The sequence below is a fragment of the Triturus cristatus genome, chromosome 4_1 (genome assembly GCF_964204655.1).
Source record: "Triturus cristatus chromosome 4_1, aTriCri1.1, whole genome shotgun sequence".
Lineage (NCBI taxonomy): Eukaryota > Metazoa > Chordata > Amphibia > Caudata > Salamandridae > Triturus > Triturus cristatus.
The window spans coordinates 2,906,086-2,931,711 of NC_140585.1; the positions used below are offsets into that span (position 1 = coordinate 2,906,086).

Genomic DNA, 25,626 nt, shown 5'->3' on the forward strand with positions numbered 1-25,626 from the left:
GTGGACTCAGGGTAGCCTCGGGGAAGTCTGGAAATCCACCTCAGGCGATGCAAAGACTTCGGTGTCCGGCGGGAGCTTCAGCGATGCAGACCGGTCAGTTGCTTCTTTGGTGCCTGTCAAGCAGGGGAGTCACTCCTTGACCCCAAGGGAGATTACTTCAGGCTTCTAGCGGAAATAGAAAGTCGAAGGTCCAGGATATATGTTGCAGAGTTTCGTCCAGGGTAATCTAAAGTCTCAAGGACTGGGTTCCCATACTTATACTAAGTTTGGGGGTTGGACATACTCTAGGGACCCACCTTTGGGAGGGTTTGGAAAGAGGGGTGGTTACACCCATTTCCTTTGTCCAGTTTTGCGCCAGAGCAGGGGCAGGTAGCCCCTGCAACCGGTTTGAACTGGACTATGCACGGGGACACCAAGTGTGCCCCGAGTGCAGGACTTCAAAGCACCAGAGAGTGCTCCCGCCCAGCCCCAATACACATCTGCCTGTCTGGGGAGGTGGTTACCCCTACCTGGAACAGGAAACCTATTGTCCAGGCCTCCCCTGCCGGAGTTTCAGTCGGCAGCAGGAGGCCAGACCCATGTCTGTGGCAGAGGCATCCATTTTGTGATGCCAGGGCTCTAGAAAACCCTACCAGGTTAGACCAGTGGAAACATGTCTCTCCCTCTAGAAGGGTGGAATGCTACCCCCGCTGCCAGAACTGGCGGGGGGGTTAGTATTGCAAAGCGTTTGACACCAAACACGACATGTTTCCGTGCAGCCATCCCAAAGTTAGCATTTACCGCGAGGTTATAATGCACTTAAGAGTATATGGTCAGGCTGCACCACAAACAGCATCAGAGGAGGTACTCCGAATGCTGCAGAGGGGCTATGCTCATGCAGGGGCACCCTCTCACATAAAAACCAAGCACTCTGCCTTCAGGATTGTTAAGGCCTGCCATAGGAGTGACTTATAGGTTTTATATGTGTGTGCAATGGTAGTGATATAGGTAGCCTATACCACTGTAAGGGGTGCAAGCACACTCTTACCCAGGCTGCAGACAACAACATCCTGGACTCCTCCCAATCAGGATTCCGCAGCAACCACAGCACCTAGACCGCCCTCATCGCCGCCACAGATGACATCAGGATCCTACTAGACAACGGCGAGACTGTGGCCCTCATCCTCCTGGATCTCTCCGCCGCCTTCGACACCGTCTGCCACCGCACACTACGCACGTGCCTCCACGACGCAGGGATCCGTGACAAGGCCTTGGACTGGACCACCTCCTTCCTCAACGGCAGAACTCAGAAAGTCCGCCTTCCTCGTTCCGATCCGAAGCCTCCGAGATCATCTGCGGCGTCCCACAAGGATCCTCCCTCAGCCCGACGCTGTTCAACATCTACATGGCACCACTAGCATGCATCGTCCGACAGCACAACCTCAACATAATTTTCCTACGCCGACGACACGCAGCTGATCCTCTCCCTCGCCAAGGACCCTCTCACCGCCAAATCCAACCTCCACCAGGGAATGAAGGCCGTCGCCGACTGGATGAAGGAAAGCCGTCTTAAACTGAACTCAGACAAGACGGAGATCCTCATCCTCGGGCCCAACCCCTCAGCGTGGGACGACTCCTGGTGGCTCGCATCACTGGGGACACCCCCGGCCCCTACCCACCACGCACGCAACCTGGGAGTCATCCTCGACTCAAAACTCACCATGACCAAACAAGTCAATGCAGTCTCCTCCACCTGCTTCAACACCCTCCGCATGCTCCGCAAGATCTACAGATGGATCCCGACAAACACGAGGAAAACAGTCACCCAGGCCCTAGTCAGCAGCAGACTCGACTACGGAAACGCCCTCTACGCCGGAGCCTCGTCCAAGCTCATCAACAGACTGCAAAGAATCCAGAACCCATCTGCACGCCTAATCCTTGACATCCCGCGCCGCGACCACATCACCCCCCACCTGAGGAACCTGCACTGGCTCCCCGTCGACAGAAGAATCTCCTTCAAGCTCCTGGTCCACTCACACAAGGCACTCTACAAAACCGGCCCAGCCTACCTCAACAGTCGACTCGCCTTCTACATACCCAACAGGAAACTCCGCTCCGCTGACCACGCCCTGGCAACGGTCCCACGCATCCGCAGAACCTATTCCCACCACGCCGCCAAGACCTGGAACACCCTCCCCCTCAACCTACGACAAACCGAAGACCTGCTGACCTTCAGAAGACGACTCAAGACCTGGCTCTTCGACCAGTAGCAGCAGCACTCCCCCCCACCCCCTTACCCCCAGCACCTTGAAACCCTCACGGGTAAGTAGTGCGCTTTACAAATGATTTGATTGATTGATTAATTGATTGATTGATTGCAGTAGCAGACCTGTGGTGCCATTTTGGAGTGCTTCCCAGGGGTGGCATAGTATATGCTTCAGCCCCTGGTAGGCCTCTGAGGTACCTATGCCCTAGGTACATAGTATATCATATACTAGGGGCTTATAAGGCACTCCAGAATCCAATTAGATATGTACCTAATGTACATGCAAACCATTTTAGAGAGGAAGCAGCTAGGCTGTGGTCCTGATTAGCAGGGCCACAGCCAGACTAAGGTCGAAAAACAGTGAAACACCAGCAAAAAGTGGGGGTACCCATGTGAAGCAGATCCTACTCTCCTACAGGGGGTTGCTGTTCCATCTGGATGTTGGGTTCAGTTGAAGAGCCAGGTCTTGAGGCCCTTCCTGAACAGTGCCAAAGGCGCGGATTGCCTGAGGTGGAGGGGCAGGGTGTTCTAGGTCTTAGTGGCGAGGTAAGTGAAGGATCTTCCTCCGGTTCTGGTCTTGTGGATCCGTAGGACGGAGGCCAGGATGAGTTGGGCGGAGTGGAGATGTCTGGCGGGTGTGTGGAAGGTAAGGCAGTGGTTGAGATGTTCTGATCCTGCATGGGGTCATTGTGGCAGTCATCATTCAGTGATCGGCACCCCGGGTATTTTAGTCTGCTTTGGGCAATGTAAGATCATTTTCATTTATTTTTTTGTGGCAGTCATCATTCGGTGATTGGCACACCTGTTATTTTACATCATTTTGCTTTGTGACTATTTGCATATTTGGTGGTAGTCACCATTTCAATGATTGGTACATCTAATTAGCTGGTTATTTAATTATTTTATTTAGCAATTGTGAAGTCAAATTTAATTGTATTTTGAAAAATGGCAAGCATGCAACCGCCTCCTTTTTCCCTGGCTGAACTGGGAGAACTACCTGTACGTTGGGATTTGTAGATTGATATGTTTGAAGTGTATGTGGAGGTATCGGAAGAGGGAGAATGTACTGCGGAAAGACAGTTATTGTTACTAAAACATAGGTTTGGTGCTATAGGGTTAGAGAGTTCTAGAATTCACCTCCCATAGAAAATGCTAATAATGTGGATGTATACGAGTATGCAGTGAAACAGAGGCAGGAAAGGTTCGGCAGGGAAATTTATGTTGTGCTGGAATGATTCAAATTTTATTCGAGAGCACAGAAGGAGGATGAAACTATAGACCAATTTGTTGCATCAGTAACCGGGTTAGCTGTGACCTTGAGCATATGTCTTATGCTCATGTTTTAAGGGAGCAGATACTAATAAAAACGAAATCAGTACTACACATAGGCACTAATAACACGGTCATGTTATCCCATCACAAAGTTGTTGAAGTTCCATGGTAATTTCTTCACTCCGCTACTCCGACGAACCTCGATGTCATGTACTCCTCGTATGTCATTACCGCTGCCTCCTTATCATACTCATTCTCATCTCTACCCCCTACACACAGACTGAGTAATTACCACCCCTACCATCTCCCATCATATAGCCACCATATCCTTTAACATTTCCACAGCTGACATTCTCATCATTAGATTTTCTCACATTGTAAGGGCTCACACGTCGTTAATGCCACATTCTTCCAATTTGACTGAACTACCCAAAACTTTAATAATTCTCAAGGGTTCTGACCAACATGATGCCCCCTATTCCACAAAACCTGGCTTCCTCACTCGTACATACTGTCCCACTCTCACTATAGGTAAACTCATACAAACATTCTGTCTACATTTGGTTTGTTCTTGGAGAACTTCTGCCTTTCTTCTCATTTCCTGATCTTTTTATTTATTTATTTTATTTTTTATTGAGCGTAGATAGTAGACAAAGTAGAAATGTTAAACATGGTATAAGAGAAGAGAACATACTTACATAATACTCAAATTCATATTTCAGTAGACAATAAATAGATTCACATATAATATAACCAACATTCCAAAAAGCCCGACTCAACCTTCATAATACCCGAATTCATATTACAGCAGACAGATAATTAGATTCACATATTTTTTTTTTTTAAAACATGTTTTTAATGCAGAATTATGAATAAGGCATCCATTAAGTCAACCTGTACACGCATGTTATCTCAGAGCACACCCATCGTTATAGCAATGCACACAGCCAGTCAGCCCACATCCCGGGGGCCGGGCGGCGTACTAGTACAGAGACTCAGAGTATCATGGCGATCACCTCACAGAGATGTCAGGTCAACAGCCTAATATAGTATCTGCGTTTATACCCATCAAACTCCCTCCCCAAAAACACCGCCAGCTACAATCAATCACTCAGAGTGGTTGGCACCAGTATTGTCCGTGTCCACAGCTTCAGTCCACACCAGTGCCCTCCCGTGATAGCAGTGCCTAAGGCCTATCAGTACGCACATCCTAGGTGCCCAAGGAGAGCTGCCCTGGAGCCCCGGTCCCCTATGGGCAGCAATCATAGACCCTTCCTGTCAGCGCTCTTCTAAACACTACAACACCCCAACAACTCCCCTCCACCCTACCCACCCCCCAACTGCTGCTGATGTGGGCCATGATTGTGGGTTCTAACGCTAATGTTTGCCATTCCTCGGGTTTTGCATGTAGTCTCCCAAGTCTCATGGACCCCGCCCTCCGAATGTTTGTGCTCTGTACGCTCCAGTCGGTAATCTTGCAGGGCTTGTACTATCATCTCCCAGGCCCTCGCCCACTCCAAGCCCTTCTCGTCACCCGCCTTGGTAGCCTGTCGCCTTCTAAGCACACTTTCACATCTAGACCATTTCAACAGCTCAGCCATCCATCTACCAACTGATGGGCCCTCCCGGGATTTCCAGTGCCATGTAATTTCTCTCTGGGCCAACATGAGACCTAGGTCAATGAATTTGCTCGTCACTTTCGTCTTTGCCGTGTGAGGGAACCAGAGCAGTAGACATGCCGCCATGTCGAACTCCACCTCCCGGTCAGTGACTGCATTCAAAAGCTCTCCCACCTCGGCCCAATACGTCCCTAGCTTCGGGCACCCCCACAGAAGGTGGTCTAGCTCGGCCCCAAGCGCTAAGCATCTCGGGCACGCCGCATCCTGCACCTTAAAGTATCGTCTAATCTTTCCCGGGGTCAGGTAGGCCCTATGGAGTACGAAGAAATGTACCAGCTGAAAACGGGCATTCCTACTACCCTTCCACGGGGGAACAACCTTTACAACGCAACTTTTACAACGCACTACCATTACAACGCATTTTTTACAACGCATAATCCATTACAACGCATGACATTACAACGCATGACACTACAACGCATTTTTAAAAACTACCTTTACAACGCATTCCATTACAATGCATACTACCATTACAACGCATACCATTACAACGCATAATATTACACTATACTATCCAACACTTACCCTACTGATGCACCCCCTGGAGTTAGAATAGTAATTTTTACCCCTATACTATCCAACACTTACCCTACTGATGCACCCCCTGGAGTTAGAATAGTAATTTTTACCCCTATACTATCCAACACTTACCCTACTGATGCACCCCCTGGAGTTAGAATAGTAATTTTTACCCCTATACTATCCAACACTTACCCTACTGATGCACCCCCTGGAGTTAGAATAGTAATTTTTACCCCTATACTATCCAACATTTACCCTACTGATGCACCCCCTGGAGTTAGAATAGTAATTTTTACCCCTATACTATCCAACACTTACCCTACTGTTGCACCCCCTGGAGTTAGAATAGTAATTTTTACCCCTATACTATCCAACACTTACCCTACTGTTGCACCCCCTGGAGTTAGAATAGTAATTTTTACCCCTATACTATCCAACACTTACCCTACTGTTGCACCCCCTGGAGTTAGAATAGTAATTTTTACCCCTACACTATCCAACACTTACCCTACTGTTGCATCCCCTGGAGTTAGAATAGTAATTTTTACCCCTACACTATCCAACACTTACCCTACTGTTGCACCCCCTGGAGTTAGAATAGTAATTTTTACCCCTATACTATCTAATACTTACCTTAAATGTAATTAAATATTATGCGTTGTAATGGTATGCGTTGTAAAGGTAGTATGCGTTGTAATGGTAATGCGTTGTAAAGGTATTTTTTAAAAATGCGTTGTAGTGTCATGCGTTGTAATGTCATGCGTTGTAATGGATTATGCGTTGTAAAAAATGCGTTGTAAGTGCATGCGTTGTAAAAGTGTGCGTTGTAACGTCATACATCCCTTCCACGTCCTCCGCATAATGTGGCTCCAGACCGTGTCCGGAATGGGTTTGCCTATGCTGTCCTCCCATCTCTCCTTCAATGCTGTAAGCGGTTCCAGTCCCTCATGTAACAGTCTAGAGTGAAGGCAGGTCACCGCCTTAATCGTTCCCGCCGCCATCACCACGTATTGGCAGGTCAGGGTTGCGGTAGGTTCCACCAGCCCTTCCCTCCAATGCTTTTGTATCGCCGCACTCACTGCCGCATGCAGGAGGTAACTCCCATCCGGGAGGCCAAACTGTTCCTGCAACACCCCGAAGGGGGCAAACGCCCCGTCGACATAGAGGTCCCCACCATCTGCAGCCCCAGCTCCTCCCACTCCGCCAACGGGGACCAGTCATAATTAGATTCACATATAATATAAGCTTCATAATACCTGATTTTATATTGCAGTAGACAAATAGATAGATTCACATGTAGTATAATCAGCATTCTAAAAAGCCCAACACAAGGAAGAACACATGCTACCGACCGGCCTCGAATCCACAATTAAAATTAAAAAGCAGGCACGATATATAATAAAACCCTCAGGCTTCTCTTTGCCCAGAGAGATATCCTGCCTTACACATTTGCATCTAAGCGTGAAATACGAGCATAGCCCACCCAAGTTATCTTGAATCTATGAAGCGCCCTTACCCTTTTGCATATGCCTCTTCAAATTGGTAGGTCCGGGCTAACTTGGGAGGCCATTATACCATTGTAGGCACCTTCTGAGATCTCCAGTTTGCAACACCAGAGCTCTGGCTACTGCTATTGCAGCAAAAACAAAATATTGCCTATACTTTGGCAGCTGGCTAGTTGTGTGAGAATAGCCAAAAAGGGCCAGCGGTGAAAAAGGTAAAGTAGCCATAGACGCACAATCACTAATAAACCTAAACACCTCTTCCCAGAAGTGTTGTAGTTTGGGACATGTAAAGAATATGTGCACCCAATCGCCTGCCCCCGCCAGATTACATCTAAAACATTCATTTGAAAGTGCTGGAAACCATTTGTGTAGTTTGAGAGGGTATATTACGCCCACCACCTTGAAAAAAAGGACATCCTCTTAAAATTTGCCTGCCTCAATGCCTTATTCCCAAATTCGCAACCTAGTTGCTATTCCGTTATATTAAACTGGCAGTTGGTTTCCTGAGCGATTTATTTTTAAAGCATTACCTCAACGAAATTCTGACACAAACCCTGATGTAGTAAACAATACCAGTTACTAATACCACTTAGAGTCAAATAGAGGGCTGGTTTCAAAATTATTCTTTCCCTCTTGTTGATTATTTTATTCTTATTCGTGGGAAACAAGTTATCTGTCTAAAACTTAACCAAAGATCGCCTCTGCAGTGCGAATGCCTCCCACGATATCAAATTAGTGTCATTGTAGAAGTCACCCAGTTTACCAAATCCTAGCCTGTTATAAGTCTGCAGTAGCTTTTGTGAAAGCTGGAGACCTTACAACTCTCAGTCTTTAAGGGGAGTAAATGCATGGCACAATGGAATGTTGTATGCTTTATGGAACCGTTGTATATGGTTAGCAATTATATTCACAACCCTATACCTTGTTTTTTTGGGTAACTTCGCAGTACGCAGAAATGCTGTTAACTTAATTGTGCTTTCTATGAGCATCAGATTTTTAAAAAGTTATCAAATATCGATGCAGGAGCCACCAGCTGCATTAATAAACTAATCAACGCAGCTTGGTACTATGTGGGGAGGTGGGGTAGTGCAAGTCCCCTGTGCTAAAGGTCTAGTTGAAGAATAGATAGCTTGGTGCGGGTTTTTGTTTATTCCCATATAAACTGCCGGAAAATCTTGTCTACTTCGTTAAAATAAGGAATCAGTATTTTTAAAGGAAATTTAAAAACAGGAATATCAGCAGGGGAAGGATTAACATTTTCACTAAAGAGACTCGGGCTACTATAGTCAGAGGTAAAAGTGACTATTTCTCCAAACGATTTTTAATTGTATTGAGCGTTTTATGTAGTTCAAATGAAACAGTTGCGAAAAATCTGGTGTGATCGGCAAGTTTATCATCTCATTTTTCCTTTTCAACCACTACCACTTGGAAGATGGTTTCCTCTGTCTCTACAACTCAAAAGGCATCTTGCTTGTCTCAGAATAAGGAGTAATTATGTAGGACAATGAAATGTCCTGAAGATAGCTCTTCCATGACAACCCAGATTTCAAAGCTGGTTGAATGGTTCCTTTTATAACTCGATTAAACCGTTCTACTTGAGCATTACCCTCTGGGTGGTACGAGGAAACTTTTACATGTTTAATTCCAGAATCCTTTAAAAACATTTGGATCATTTCTGATGTGAAATAGACCCCATTATCAGACACCAGAACTTCAGGAAGGCCCTCCCTTGAAAAAACATCCTCGAGGAGTTCAGTTACCCCATCAGTAGATACTTTGTTCACCATACGTACCTCTGGCCACTTACAATAACAATAAATAAGTGCTATGACATATATCTCCCTGGCAGACAAGGTCAGGAAAGGCCCCATAAAGTCTATGGCCAACTTATTCCATGGTCCATTCGGTAACTCCACCGTTATCAAAGGTACAGTCAGTGGTTTCATAGACTAATTGCTTGCACTAATGGTTTTACAATTCCTCACCCAATGATCAAACATAGCATCTGCCTCTGGCCACCAAAAATGTTCTTTTATTTTCCTCCTAGTACTCAACTTCCCTTCATGTCCATCGTGACTTACTTTGGCGATATTCTCGTGTACACCACTCAGGAGTACAATCTTGTCTCCTCTCAACACAATAATATTGCACACTGATAATTCATCTTTAACTTTCCAAAATGCACTGCATTCTCCATGCAATTGAGATTCCGTTGGCCAACCCCTGAAATACACTCTCTTACAACCTTCAAAAACATATCCTTTGCCATTTCCTGGATCCACACTGCTTCAGACAAAACTTGCCCATACTTTTCTTCCTCACTCAACACAACATCCTCATAGGTAAAAGCCATCCTCACACTCACTTCCATTCTCTGCAATTACATTCCCTTCCTCTAACAACAACCCTGACAATTCATCAGCAATTCTGTTATCCTTACGAAGTACATATACAATCTCATAAAAGAACATTTGCAATTTGATTCTAACCTTTCTAACCTTGGAGAAAGATTCCTTTCACCCCAAGGCTGAAAAATATTTATCAGTGGTTTATGATCGGTGTAAATTTTGAATTTCCTACCCCACACAAATAACCTAAAGCACTCTACTGCCCAGGTATCAGCCAGGAACTCCTTCTCAATGACAGAATAATTATGCTCCATTGGAGACAAAGTACGAGATGCATACGCCAATATCCATTCCGTCCTTTCTTTTCTTTGTGACAATACTGCACCAATCCCATACACACTGGAATCTACTTATAACAAATGATTTTAAATATAGTGCATGCAAAATGTCCTTGATTGCTCTGAAACACCTTGTTTGATCTTGCGACCATTAAATTTTGCATTCCTCTTCAGTAACATTCGTAACTGATCCACTTTTGTAGCATAGTTATGCAAAAAGCAAACAACAAGAATAAAATGATCATTTCCAACATAGTTAAAATATTATTTAAAACCTAACACTCTAAAACCTACTTCTATGCGCTACGCTAGCAGAACATGGAAAGTAGAACTTGCAATCTAGACTGTCTTAGGGAGAAGCAGTGCACTGCATACCTTGTTGACAGCAAAAGCTGTGGTTATCAGTGAGGCATGAAGAGAAGGTTCCCTGCGAAAGGAAAACAAATGCCACAGCAGCCTCCTTTCTCCTGGACTCAGCTCATTATACATATCAGGTGCAGACAAGAGTGTCTCCATCAGTATCTTGTGTGATAATGTGGGTGAAGGACCTCTTCTGACAAGTGGACAAGTGGCAGTCCTTCTATCCTATCTCTGATCACGGACTGAAATCACTGACGTAAGTTCATGAATTTCTGACATTGATTATTTGCATCGAGGTGTGTCTCCCAGACATGTACAGATGATCATACATGTTGAATGGACCTCTATTCAGACTACACTGTTTTGAGGATGTGTCTGTATTTGCTGTTATTTGACCTTGACATTGTGATAATAATTCTCTTGTCCCAGACTAATGTTGTATCAAGATTTTTATTTATGTCATTGTCTGAATGACTTAACACTTTCACAGACCTTAGAAAGATACGGTCAGAAGATATCTGCGACAATGGCAGACATGACAAGGATTCTGCAGAAGCAGAGAATCTGGCGACTCTGTTTACCTAAAATAGAGTCGAGCCTACACAAGATGGAGCTAGGCCTACACAAGAATGAGTCAGGTCTTATGGACTTTGTCAGCTATAGATATATAGTTAGATTTTCATGGTGGCATGTGGTTAACCAAATGTAGCGCAACTGCAAAATATTTTGGACATGGTCACATTGCAGGAAAGTGAAACTCCATTATTAACAATGTATGTGTGTTCATGCACTAATTTCTATCTTTATTTTTTGCCTATATAGAGAATGGCCAGAGAAGCAAATCTAAGATGCTGCATGGAGACTATGCCGAAGAACTGGAGCCAGGCAGAACATTATCTGGAACCAATACCAGACCGTTACTCCCATCCACAGCCTCAGACAGTTCTATCCTGGAACATAACAAGAGTCAGTGGGAGCCAAGAACCTCCCAAGAAAACAGACCGCATCAACCTCTTCAAAGAGAAAGCAGTTTCAACAAAGCTTTTCTTAATTTAATAAGCGAAGAGGAACCAAGTGCTTGCATGTTTCCTGATCACCAAGGAGGAGAGGTTGGAGCAAATGCAGCCAACGGTGGTGAATATGGTAGGCGATTCAACAATTCATCAACCTCGAGCATGCCTCAGCATCTCCGACCTGGGGAGAAACCATATGAATGTAGTGAATGCGGAAAAACCTTCAGGTTTTCATCAAACCTCCAAAAGCATCTCGAAGAACATGCCGGAGAGAAACTGTACCCATGTATGGTATGTGGCAAAGGCTTTGATACCCCCGCATCTCTACTCTGGCACCAACACATGCACACTGAAGAAAGCTTGTACACATGCACGGTGTGTGGTAAGAGTTTTGGAACAGCCTCGTCCCTACTCTGGCACCAGCACATACACACTGGAGACAAGCCGTATCCATGTGCCAACTGTGAGAAAAGTTTCAGGTCACAATCAAACCTATATCAGCACCAGCAAGTACACACTGAAGAGATGCCATACTCCTGTTCCATGTGCGAGAGGAGCTTCAAGGACCCATCAGCACTGCAAAGGCATGAAGAAGCACATGGAGGACTAACATCGTACTCACTTACTGCATTTGATGAAGGTTTCAATGACTTCTCATCTATCAACCGGCAAAAACTAATATGTACAGATGGTAAACCATACTCGTGTACAGACCGTGCCAAGAGTTTTAAGGACCCATCAGCTCTTCCTAGGCACAAACAGGCCCACACAGTAGCTAAACCATCCCCATGTCCTGAGTGTGGGAAAACCTTTCCTGACCCATCTTCCCTGCAAGCACATTATCAAAAACATACTGGAGAGAAACTGCATCCATGCACTGAGTGTGGGAAGACTTTCCTGAGCCCTTCAGCTATGCACCAGCATCAGAAGATGCATACAGCAGAGAGGCTATATACATGTCCTGAGTGCGGGATTAGTTTCAAAGCTCTGCCAAACTTGCATACTCACCAACGAATGCACACAGGAGAAAAGATATACCCATGTACTGAGTGTGAAAAGAGTTTCCTAACCCAATCAGCACTACGTAAGCACCAAATAATGCACACAAAGCACCAAGAGAGGCCATACCCATGTCCTGAGTGTGGGAAGCGTTTTGTTGACTTGCCATCTCTGCACAAACATTTAAGAACACACTCAGGCGAGAAGTCATTCCCTTGTGATGAGTGTGGGAAAAGTTTTAGACTCCGAAAATCCCTGCGTATACATTATCGAATCCACACAGGAGAGAAACCGCATTCATGCACTGAGTGTGGGAGGTGTTTCAGTGACCCATCTTCATGGCGCAAGCACCAAAGAATACATCGAAGAGAGAAACCTTATCTGTGCACTGTTTGTAAGAAGAATTTTTCTGACCCTTTGTCTCTGCAGAAGCACCAACAAATACACACAGAGGAGCTGGAAATGAGTAGGCCTATCACTCTTCTCCCCACACTGAGTTGAGTAGCCATACAAGGTGTGTCCCTCCGCAGACGCAGCAGGAGAAGCAATGCAATACGCATGAATGTCACACAAAGATCCATAGTGCCCATATATACCTCGATGTGAATGGTCCTTGCCCATGTACCCTAAGTGTTAGCTCATTCTAATGCTGCGAGTTGTCCTACTAGTGAGGCCGTACGTCAAACTCCAAGAAGCAGAGCAGACATGAGAGTGCCAATAATGTTAGGAGCAGCACCCGGACTACTGGAGGAGCTTGAACTTACATTTCTCTATTCCTAGGTGTGCATCCTCTACCTTACAAAATAGGAAATACTTAGGACAAATCAACACAAAAAATTGTCTATTAATATAGGAGGAAAAACATCAAAACGTATCCAATTAAACATAATAATACTGTCTATGGTAGACAGAGTAAAAGTGATGCACCTACATCTAACATATAAAACCAGCAGTAAAGGGAAGGAATATAAGTCAAACTTAAGAACACCCTAAACAAAACATGAGAAGGTAACTACTTGAGGGATAAGGATGAATAGAAACCTTGACTTGGAGAACGTAAAAGTGGAAGAAGTAAGGTAAAGAGACAGCAGGAGAATGTACATGTAAGGAAAGACATTATTCTTGACCAAGAATGGCTTTCTAGAAACTGATGCACCTCTTGGAAGCAACAGAGATCTGCAAACAACTATACAATTTAAGAGAAGTGAATCTCCGTGAAATGAATCTCCAGCCACGAACAAGATTGGTTCTAAAAATATGAAGTGCAAATACACCTGAAGTTTTCATTATTGAAGGTGTGTCAAAATGATGTCCCAAAAGTACAAAGAGTTATGATTGCTGAAATAGAAAATATTAGATTTGGGTTCACACCCGATGCCCTCCCCTCAGACCAAAAGAATAAACTATCTCTACTGAAGAAACACAAAATTAGAAATAGAACATATACACTGAAAAGGAGAAGAATCTGCCTTTTCAAAACTTCATTGGTATAAAATTACAAAACGGCTACAGAAAATTTAAGTACCTGAACATTTTTTTGTGGTTTTGAAAGAGATTGCAGCATGTTTGTAAATTAAATCTTTAAAGACTCTCATCAATTGGGCACAGATAGTAGGGAAAGTAAAAAAAATTCTAGAGCAACATTAGAGATAACAAAACTAGAAAAAAACATTAAATGTCAGAACATTGATGGTAATAGATCCAGATTAACACTCTATATTTTGGAATAGTAGTGAAAAGAGATGCAGCCTAAAAGATAATATATTGGAATACTACAGGTAAGAAATTAAGATTAAAACCATTTTATATTATGAATGTTAGAAACAAGAGATCAGATAAAAATATATAAAGAAACATAAAGTATAACATCGGGGTAAAGTTTACGATTGGTGCAAACCAACCGGGTAATAAGACCCCAATCTACAAGTTCATTGACTTCAGGTTCAAGTCAGAGTGGCTTCATACCACTCACTCTGTCCACACACATATCTGTACAAAGAAGTCCCAAGTTTTGGGCCACCAAAGTCTTATAATATCAGCCTTGTAGGCATGTATATTTTAAAGGTATATATATTGTTAAAGTGCACAAAATCATAAAATGCTTTCAAAGCAGAGGCTCCCTGCTCTTCATTGTAGCATTTATTATTGAATGTTAATGGCCTCCCCTCTTGTTCAAGCACATCTTTCTCCCAGGACTCAGATCTCTAACTATTCATCTGAAAATAAACCTAGGCCACATTTACATATTCTCCACAAAAGATCTTTTCACACACCATATATGTTACAGAGATGTCATGTGGAGAGTGAACATGGGCGCACACCCCGTTCCTGTGCGTGGTGTGTCAACAATAGTATTTGTGTTGTAGCCTCAGTCCAGCGCACTGAAGCATTTTATTACCAGAAAAGACAGCGGAGTTACACGACTTCAGCTCCAGGACACCCTTGCGGGTGGTAGCACGGTTTACAAACACACATAACATAACAAACACAAATACTGAAAAATAATACAAACGTGATAACATTGTTTTTGCTCAAAATGATCCACAATTAGAAAAATACAACACAGCTATGGCTTGAATTTAGATCAAAGTGATGTGGTATCTGCATGAAGTGCAGAAGCCAGGATACGCAAAAGTCAATGTTGGTGGAATATTTTCGTAGCATCACTTGTCTTGGGTGAAATACAACCGCTAAAGATCTGTGCTCCCTTTAAGATTGGTACCGAAAGAACCCTGGGCGAAAGCGATCTGTGACAGAGACGGATACAAAAACAACACTTGAAGAATACTAGCCCGGGGCACTCTTACTATGGCACGTATGCCAAATAGAAACTCAACTGGGAGAGAGTCACCCTACAGAATTGTGCTACATTTGGGAGGAGCACGTCCAGTTTTCGACACTTAATGAGTCAAAGAATTCTCATTCTTGACTTTACATGAAGAACCCATTATAGATGTTACCCGTGCAAATAGACCTACAGGGTACAGCACATTAGGTCCTGGGAAACTGAAGGTGGTAGTTCTGTTCCTGACACTGTGGGGTAATCGCCAGGAAATTGAGCGTAATATGATATTGGCTTCTGCAGATCAAATCACCACCTGTCAATAATACCATTAATCTCAGCCATCCCAGAACCTGGAGTTATGGAATGGGATGAAGCCTTAAGTGCTATCTCTTAGCATGAAATTCCTACTTTTGGTATAGACTGTTTTCAAGCAGCCCTCTCAGCATCACCTCTCTGGTGCATCCATCAGTGTCATCCCCTTCATAAAGAACAGCATTTCCACCATCGTGACCGTCCATGAGAGACGTGATCCTTACTCTCAACTTTGATGAGTATTAATTATCACCCAGGAAATGCAGCCACTTCAGCTCTGCCTGCTAAGAACTGTCAAGGAATATATCCACTGACTTCAGGAATTTTTCTGTAAGCTCTGGTGCTTCTAAGACTTGACTCCAGAGATGTGTGTGTGTGTGTGTGTGTGTGCCTAATCATTTAAGCCCATCCACCGCTCTGATTTCCCACCACGGATGCCTGAAGCTCCTCCACCACGGTGATTCCTCTCCACAAATGCTTCAAGCTCATTCGCAGCAGTGATTCCCCGCCATGAACTCCCCGGGTCCCGCTGGATAGAGCAGTCTGCAAGCCTATCTTACATTCTGTTCCCACCAGAAGCAAGATGTCTGTACATCTGAGAGGCCTGCCTACCACAAGAAAGGCACCCACTTGTGGAATTCTCATCCTACGGTATCATCTCAATGAGCTTTCAGTTACTGACTTGAAAACCTATGTCTTTACGCTTCATTTCATTGGATCTCGTTCTTGGTTCCCTTTCCCCACCCTTGCTATGTTTAGTCTGTTCCACCATTTGTTCTTCTAGGCCAAATTCTATCTGAAATGTTTTGTTTCTTTGTTCATACTTCACAGTGAATATCAGTGTCTGTTGAGTCAAGACTGGGTAAAGAATTTTTTTTAACTAAATGAATAAGTCTTATCTAAACTCTCCCTTCTCATTTATGAGGCACATTGCTGTAATTGCGTTTGTAACAGTTAACAAAATGTTGTCATACGCAATGGAACCAAGTGTACCATGAGTACACAAGAAGAAAGGGTGTGTGTCCCATAGCAGTGAACGTGACTCTAGCATTTGTCCATTCCACCTGCCTGTAGAGCTGCTGATGCATGATGGACTCACGCCCACTGGATCCGTAAGGTGTTCAGTGTACAGGGGCTCTCAGAATATCCCTGGGTCCTTTGACTGACACATGCAAGCTGTGTGAGGGGAGTCACTGGGCCTGCAGAACTATAGCAAACTTACTGAACTCACCAGCCTCTGAAGGCAGTGGTGAGATGTCTGGCACCAGCACATGCAATAACAATCCCCATCCTAAGCTCAGGCTCTGAAGCCCAGTCTTCCCCATTGTTGACATACGCCAATGAATAATGCCTTAAGATCATTGGCTACCTCCAACGTGTGCTGTGAACATGTAGACAGCAGAAACCACTCAAAGATTGACCATCCCTGATTGCCCTCTACTGCTTGAGGTGCTCTCCCAATTCTGAAGTCCACGCCTTGCCTCATTGGAACTCCCTTGATTGCCCTCTACTGCTTGAGGTGCTCTCCCAATTCTGAAGTCCACGCCTTGCCCCGTTTGAACTCCTTTTCATTGCCCTCTATTGCTTGAGGCACTCTCTTAATCCTGAAATCCACACCTTGCCCCATTGGAACTCCCTAGATTGCCCTCTACTGCTTGAGGCACCTTCCCAATCCTGAAGTTCACACCTTGCCCTATTGTACCATCCCGGATTGGTCTCTACTGCTTGAAGCACTCCCTTAATCCCTAAGTCCACACCTTGATTGCTCTCTACTGCTTGAGGAACCTTCCCAATCCTGAAGTCCACACCTTGCTCTGTTTGAACTCCCTTGATTGCCCTCTACTGCTTGAGGCGCTCTCCCAATCCTGAAGTCCACATCTTCCCCCATTGGTCCATCCCTTGATTGCCCTCTACTGCTTGAGGCGCGCTCCCAATCCTGAAGTCCACATCTTGCCCCATTGGTCCATCCCTTGATTGCCCTCTACTGCATGAGGCGCACTCCCAATCCTGAAGTCCACATGTTGCCCTGTTGGTCCATCCCTTGATTGCCCTCTACTGCTTGAGGCGCGCTCCCATTCCTTAAGGCTGTCAGGGACTGTCCGGGACTATGTGGGGAACACAGTCAGGGACTTGGGCAAGGACTGGGAACTAGGTAGAAAACGTACACAGAAAGAGGAGTACAGCGCTGCCCAGGATCATACAGGGAGTCAGAGGAGAAAAAGGGATCCAAAGGAGAAGCCTGTACAAGTGAACAAGATGGGTAAGGAAGGGCATTCACGAGGCAATTTAGCATTCAGAAGAACTACACCCAGGACGAATGTGCAAGACATATATATGAAACAACATTAACAATAAAGGGGAGTGTGGGGTAAAGCACTCAGGAGCTCCACACGGTAAGACTGGAGTTCAGTAGGTTTCTCACCCACAATTGCTGTTACAGATCCAGACTACAAATACCCACATGTAGGATATGCATGCAAAGGCAGGGTCTGAGGAGCTGATACATACGGTGATGTTATAAATGCAACTCAAAGACAATACTCACAGTGAACAAGAAACACCACCTAGGTAGTCAGCCGTGCCCGTGGATCCTGGCGATCAAACAGGAACACACAAGGGGGTAGAACTAAACACAAGCACAATAGACAAGGAGCTAGCAAGGAGGAGTGCTTAACAGGAAAGGAAGGAAATCTCTATGCACACTTGACAGAAAGCAGGCAACAAACATACAAAGCAACAGAAGGAAGGCAGCAGAATAGAAAGACAGCATACTAGGAACTAGAACCAAGGAAATAGGGAGAAAGGCAGTGACTGGAGAAAGATATACAGGAGGGGAGGCTACAAGGGTAAACTAGAATAGTGCAGGTTCAGGAATCAAGAAAACAAAGTAGCAAAGAAGGCAGAGTTGGGGCAGGAACAAGAATTGAGCTAAGGCTGAAGAGTCAAGGCAGCAATGCAGGCAGCGCTAGTTCAAGGAAACAGGAAATAGCTAAAGCTCAGGAAACATGGACTCACGAGAGCACTACAAGAAGTGCAAATCAGGAACAAGAATTGAGCTAAGGCTCAGGAGTCAAGGTAGCACTGCAGGCAGTGCTGGTTCAGGAACAGGGAATTATTTGCAGCTTCGGGAGTCAAGGTAGCACTGCAGGCAGCGCTAGTTCAAGGAAACAGGAAATAGCTAAAGCTCAGGAAACGTGGCCTCGAGAGCACTGCAAGCAGTGCAATTCAGAAACAAGAAAAAGCCGAAGCTCAGGAACTGGAGCAAATAATAACTATAGCTCAGGAACTCAGGAAACATGAGCACTGCAGGCAGTGCTAATTCAGGCACAAGGAATAGCTATAGCTCAGGAATCACTGGAAACAAGGATATCAAAGGCTCATGAAACACTGGAAACGAGGATCGGTCTCACCGGTACACAGCTCCAATGACCGACCTTGGCCTGAAGGGAGCTGGGGCTTAAGAGAGCTCACAGTAATCACACGCATCAGGTGTGAGCAGGCTAGCAGCAGCCAGCCACAGGTGAGCTGAACTCCTCCACCCATCCTTGGCCTGCAGGGGTGGAGACAAAGCAGTGAGCAGGAAATTCTAGGTAGTGGAGTTCCAGACATGAGCAGGCTGGCTTCAAGTATGAGCAGGCTGGCTTCAAGTATGAGCAGGCTGGCTTCAAGTATGAGCAGGCTGGCTTCAAGTATGAGCAGGCTGGCTTCAAGTATGAGCAGGCTGGCTTCGAGTATGAGCAGGCTGGCTTCAAGTATGAGCAGGCTGGCTTCAAGCATGAGCAGGCTGGCTTCAAGTATGAGCAGGCTGGCTTTCACAAAACCCGGCATAGATTGGGAATGGATGTCAATTCCCAAATAGTGTTCAAATGGCTGGAAATCAGTATATACATGAAGGGGAGGGCCTGGGGGCTTATTAGAACACTGGAGAGTCCCACAGTCCAGCCCCTTGATGGTGGACATGAGAACGCAGGGAGCAAATTGTGACAAAGGCCACCCCTTTGCTCTGTTCCTCACTGCATGTATTGTGGTAGTAGTAGGCTTCCTCTGTCATCTTTTTGAATCTTACTCTCACAGTCGGGCTCTCCCTCTCCATGCATTAATCTCTACATCACTCTCCCCACGCGCCCACCTTCTCTTCTCCAAAATGTCCGTCCCGGCTTTCATCACTCTGCTCCTCTTTTTTGGGAAGAGGTGTGGTGCAATGGCCAGGGCGGCTGACTCCGCACCACGGGGGCTCAGGGTTCAATCCCCGGCGGCAGATTAACCCAGCACCTTGTGACTCTTGGCAATAGCTCGCTTAATCTTCCTGACGGCCCCCAGCGCCGGTACACCTCGTCTGAGGTAGCTGCGCGCTTTGCAAATGCTAGTATTATTATTATTATATACATTCCGTCTACCTTAACCCCACTATTCCTTCCTCCTTCCACCCATCCGCCCTTTCCACTCATTTATCCTCTATTCTCATCATTCTGTCCATCTGTTGCTGCCTTCATTCATTAATCCATTCATCCCTTGCCTATGCCTCTCCCTCACTGGTACTCCCAGTGCACCTTTCTGAAGACTGCTGGGATGTCAAGAGCAGGTCCAGATAACACTGAGATCATTCTTTTCTCAGCACAAATGTAAAGGAATTGATCCAAGGGCCCAGGTGGGACTTGTAGGAGCTATTGCCACCAGGCAGGTGCATCTCTCAGCTACAAGATGCATTCCTTCCCAGCTACAGGTTGCATACTCTCTCAGCTACAAGATGCACACTCTCCCAACTACAAGATGCACACCCTCCCAGCTACGAGATGCACACCTTCCCAGCTACAGGATGCACAATCTCCCAACTACAAGATGCACACTCTCCCTGCTACCTAAAGCCCACCCTCCCAGCCACAAGATGCAATGTCTCCCTGCTACAAGATGCACTCTCCCTGCTATAAGATGCACACTCTCCCTACTACAAGATGCACTCTTTCTGTTACAATATGCACACCCTTCCAGTTACAAGAGGCACACTCTCCCTGCTACAAGATGTGAACCCTCCCAGTTACAAAATGCGCACCCTACCTGCTACAAGATGCACACTCTCCCAGCTTAAAGATGCACCCCCCAGCTACACCCTCCTAGCCACAAGATTCACACCCTCCTAGCCACAAGATTCACACCCTCCCAGCCACAAGATACACACCCTCCCGGCTTCAAGATGCACCCCCCAGCTACAAGATGCACACTCTGCCTCCTACAAGATGCACACCCTGTCAGCCACAAGATGCACACTCTCCCAGCCACAAGATGCACACTCTCCCAGCCACAAGATGCACACTTGCCACACCACAAGATGCACACTCTCTCTGCTAAAAGATGAACTCTTCCAGCCACAAGATGCACACTCTCCCTTCTACAAGATGCACACCCTCCCAGCCACAAGATGAACTCTCCCAGCCACAGGATGCACACCTTATGGGAGGTTGATGGACCGTCTCAGAGAATGCGGTGTAGAGGGCAAAGCTTGGGAGCTGCTTAACTAATTTCTCTCCGACAGAAGCCAGATAGTAACGTTGGAGAAGTTTAAATCAAAACCTTTTTTATTACCATGCGGCGTCCCGCAGGGGTCTTCCCTGAGCCCGACTCTCTTTAATGTATATGTTTCAACCTTAGCACCGGTTATTAGTGCTTATGGGTTTGGGATCACCTCGTACGCAGACGATACGCAAATTGTGGTAGCTCTACTACCTGGCAAGGAAACCGGAATGGACAGGAGCTTCCAGTCCTGTATGGAAGAAGTCGGAAGATGGATGGCAGGTAACTGCCTGAGGCTGAACTCGGATAAAACCGAGGTGATGTTGTTTGGGAACGACCCTAATTTTTGGACTCCCTTATGGTGGCCGGCTTCACTTAGGTCACTCCCCATCCCATCAAAGAAGGTTAAAAATTTGGGGATCCTGTTAAATGAGAAACTTTCCATGGGAGCCCAGGTCAATGCGGTACTTTCCAAAACAGGGTACGTTTTAAGAACAGTGAAGAAGGTCTTGAATCTTCTGCCGCTAGACTGTCGCAAAACAGTGGTTACGGCCCTGGTTTTATCGAGGCTGGACTATTGCAACAGTTTATATTTAAACATGCAACAAAAGCTGCTGCACAAGCTTCAGCTGCTCCAGAATGCCGCGGCCAGACTCCTTACGGGTACCCCCAAATTTGCCCCGATCTCCAATGTGATAAAAAAAACTACACTGGCTCCCGGTTAGGAACCGGGTACAGTTTAAATAATTATGCATGGTGTTCAAAGCACTGCATGGAGAGGAACCTGATCACCTCAAAAGGCAATTTCAATGGTATAAACCAATGCGCACGCTTCGATCGTCAGAAGCGAAATTGACCCCTCAACAAAAAAAGCCCATTGGGGCGGACGAAGCTTCACCTTTTGTGCCGTAAAGGCCTGGAATGAGCTTCCATTTAATTTGAGAAATGCCAATAATCTGCTAAATTTTAGAAAGGATTTAAAGACCTGGCTTTTTGATAAATAACCTGCCTTGCCCTGGGCTTGCCTAAAGAGAAGTAACTAGCGCCAGGAGACCTTCGGGTAATCATGCGCTTTAGAAATCGCCTTAACATAACATAACACACGCTCCCAGCCACAAGATGCACACTCTCCCTGCTACAAGATGCACACTCGCCACTCCACAAGATGCACACACTCCTTGTTACAAGATGCACACTCTGCCTGCTACAAGATGCACACTCTCCCAGCTACAGGATGCACACTCTGCCTGCTACAAGATGCACACTCTCCCAGCTACAGGATGCACACTCTCCCAGCTACAGGATGCACACTCTCCCAGCTACAGGATGCACACTCTGCCTGCTACAAGATGCACACCCTCCCAGCCACAAGATGCACATTCGCCACTCCACAAGATGCACACCCTCCCATCCACAAGATGCACACCCTCCCAGCCACAAGATGCAGACTTGCCACTCCACAAGATGCACACCCTCCCTGCTACAAGATGCACACTCTCCCACTTACAAGCTGCACACCCTCCCAGGTACATGATGCACACTCTCCCTGTTACAAGAGGCACAATCTCCCAGCTACAAGATTCAACCTCTCCCAGCTATGAGATGCACACCCTCCCAGCTATGAGATGCACACCCACCCAGCCACGAGGTGCACACACTCCCAGCCACGAGACGCCCACTCTCCCAGCCACAAGATGCACTGTCCCTGCTATAAGATGCACTCTTCCTTCTACAAAATGTACTCTCCCTGCTACACAATGCACACCCTCCCAGCTACAAGATGCACACTCTCCCAGCTACAAGATGCACACTCTCCCAGCCACAAGATGTACTCTCCGTTCCTGCTACACAATGCACACCCTCCCAGCTACAAGATGCACACTCTCCCAGCTACAAGATGCACACTCTCCCATGTACAAGAAGCACCCTCCCCCCAGCTACAAGATGCACCCTCCCCCCAGCTACAAGATGCACCCTCCCCCCAGCCACAAGATGCACACCCTCCCAGCTACAAGATGCACACCCTCCCAGCTACAAGATGCACACTCTCCCAGCCACAAGATTCACACTCTCCCAGGTACATAATGCACACTCTCCCAGCTACAAGATGCACACTCTCCCAGCCACAAGATTCGCACTCCCACAGCCACAAGATCAACCCTCTCTCTGCCACAAGATTCACTCTTCCCGCTAAAAGATGCACGCTCTCCCTGCTACAAGATGCACGCTCTCCCTGCTACTAGATGCACACTCTTCCCGATACAAGGTGCACTCTCCCAGCCACAACATGCACACCCTCCTAGCCACAAGATGAACACTTGTCACTCCACAAGATGCACACCCTCCCTGCTACAAGATGCACACTCTGCCTGCTACAAGATGCACACTCTCCCAGCTACAAGATGCACACTCTTCCTGCTACAAGATGCACACCCTCCCAGCCACAAGATGCACTGTCTCTGGTACAGGACGCACACCCTTTCAGCCACAAGATGCACACCTTCCCTGCTACAAAATGCACACTCTCCCAGCTACAAGATGCACCCTCCCCCCAGCTACAAGATGCACCCTCCCCCCAGCCACAAGATGCACACCCTCCCAGCTACAAGATGCACACCCTCCCAGCTACAAGATGCACACTCTCCCAGCCACAAGATTCACACTCTCCCAGGTACATAATGCACACTCTCCCAGCTACAAGATGCACACTCTCCCAGCCACAAGATTCGCACTCCCACAGCCACAAGATCAACCTTCTCTCTGCCACAAGATTCACTCTTCCCGCTAAAAGATGCACGCTCTCCCTGCTACAAGATGCACGCTCTCCCTGCTACTAGATGCACACTCTTCCCGATACAAGGTGCACTCTCCCAGCCACAACATGCACACCCTCCTAGCCACAAGATGAACACTTGTCACTCCACAAGATGCACACCCTCCCTGCTACAAGATGCACACTCTGCCTGCTACAAGATGCACACTCTCCCAGCTACAAGATGCACACTCTTCCTGCTACAAGATGCACACCCTCCCAGCCACAAGATGCACTGTCTCTGGTACAGGACGCACACTCTTTCAGCCACAAGATGCACACCTTCCCTGCTACAAGATGCACACTCTCCCAGCTACAAGATGCACACTCTCCCAGGTATATAATGCACACTCTCCCAGTTACAAGCTGCACACTCTCCCAGCTACATGATGCACACTCTTCCAGTTACAAGCATCACACTCTCCCAGTTACAAGCATCACACTCTCCCAGTTACAAGCTGCACACTCTCCCAGCTACAAGATGTACACCCTCCCATCTACAAGATGTGCACCCTGCCAGTGACATGATGCACACCCTCCCTGTTACAAGATGTACAATCTCCCTGTTGCAAAATACACAATCTCCCAGCTACAAGATGCACACCCCACTAGCTACAAGATGCACTCTCTTAGCTACAAGATGCACCCCTCGAGCTACAAGTTGCACACACTCCCTCCTACAAGATACACACCTTCCCTGCTACAAGATGCACACTCTCCCAGCTACAAGATGCTCACTCTCCCTGGTATATAATGCACACCCTCCCAGCTACAGGATGCACATGGTACACACTCTTCCAGTTACAAGCTGCACACTCTCCCAGTTACAAGCTGCACACTCTCCCAGCTACAAGATGCACACCCTCCCAGCTACAGGATGCACACCCTGCCAGCGACATGATGCACACCCTGCCAGCGACATGATGCACACCCTGCCAGCGACATGATGCACACCCTCCGTGTTACAAGATGCACAATCTCTCTGTTACAAGATACACAATCTCCCAGCTACAAGATTCAACCTCTCCCAGCTACAAGATGCAAACCCCCCAGCTACAAGATGCACACTCTCCCAGCCACAAGATGCGCTCTCCCTGCTACAAGATCCACTTTCCCTGCTACAAGATGTGAACCCTCCCAGTTACAAAATGCGCACTCTACCTGCTACAAGATGCATACTCTCCCAGGTTAAAGATGCACCCCGCAGCTACACCCGCCTAGCCACAAGATTCACACCGTCCCAGCCACAAGATACACACCCTCCTTCCTACAAGATGCACACCCTGCCAGCTACAGGATGCACACTCTCCCAACTACAAGATGCACACCCTCCCAGCTACGAGATGCACACCTTCCCAGCTACAGGTCTCCCAAGTAAAAGATGCACACTCTTCCTGCTACAAAAAGCCCACCCTCCCAGCCACAAGATGCAAGCTCTCCCTGCTACAAGATGCACTCTCCCTGCTAGAAGATGCACAGTTTCCCAGCTACAAGATGCACACCCTCCCTACTATAGAATGCACACCCTCTCAGCTACAGAATGCATACCCACAACTACAAGATGCACACCCCCTAGCTACAAGATGCACACTCTCCCAGCCATAAGATGCACCCTCCCTGCTACAAGATGCACACTCTCCCATCGAAAAGGTGCACTCTCTCCTAGCTACAAGATGTACACCTTCCCAGCTACAAGATGAGCACCCTGCCAGTGACATGATGCACACCCGACCTGTTACAAGATGTACAATCTCCCCGTTGCAAAATACACAATCTCCCAGGTACAAGATACCTCTCCCAGCTACAAGATGCACACCCCACTAGCTACAAGATGCACTCTCTTAGCTACAAGATGCACACACTCCCAGCCACAAGATGCACCCCTCGAGCTACAAGTTGCACACCCTCCCTCCTACAAGATACACACC

The 25,626-nt window shown here is 46.6% G+C and overlaps 1 protein-coding gene across 2 annotated transcripts in view; it reads left to right on the forward strand.

Moving 5' to 3' along the window:
- LOC146839252 (uncharacterized) overlaps positions 1-16,234 on the forward strand; it is a 212,419-nt gene extending 196,185 nt beyond the window's left edge. For both annotated transcript variants that reach the window (XM_085651297.1, XM_085651296.1), the window contains exon 5: positions 11,092-16,234. In XM_085651297.1, coding sequence (XP_085507423.1) covers positions 11,092-12,782 — 1,691 coding nt within the window. In that variant the 3' untranslated portion in view covers positions 12,783-16,234. The remainder of the gene's footprint in view (positions 1-11,091) is intronic.
- The last annotated feature ends 9,392 nt before the right edge of the window (positions 16,235-25,626 follow it).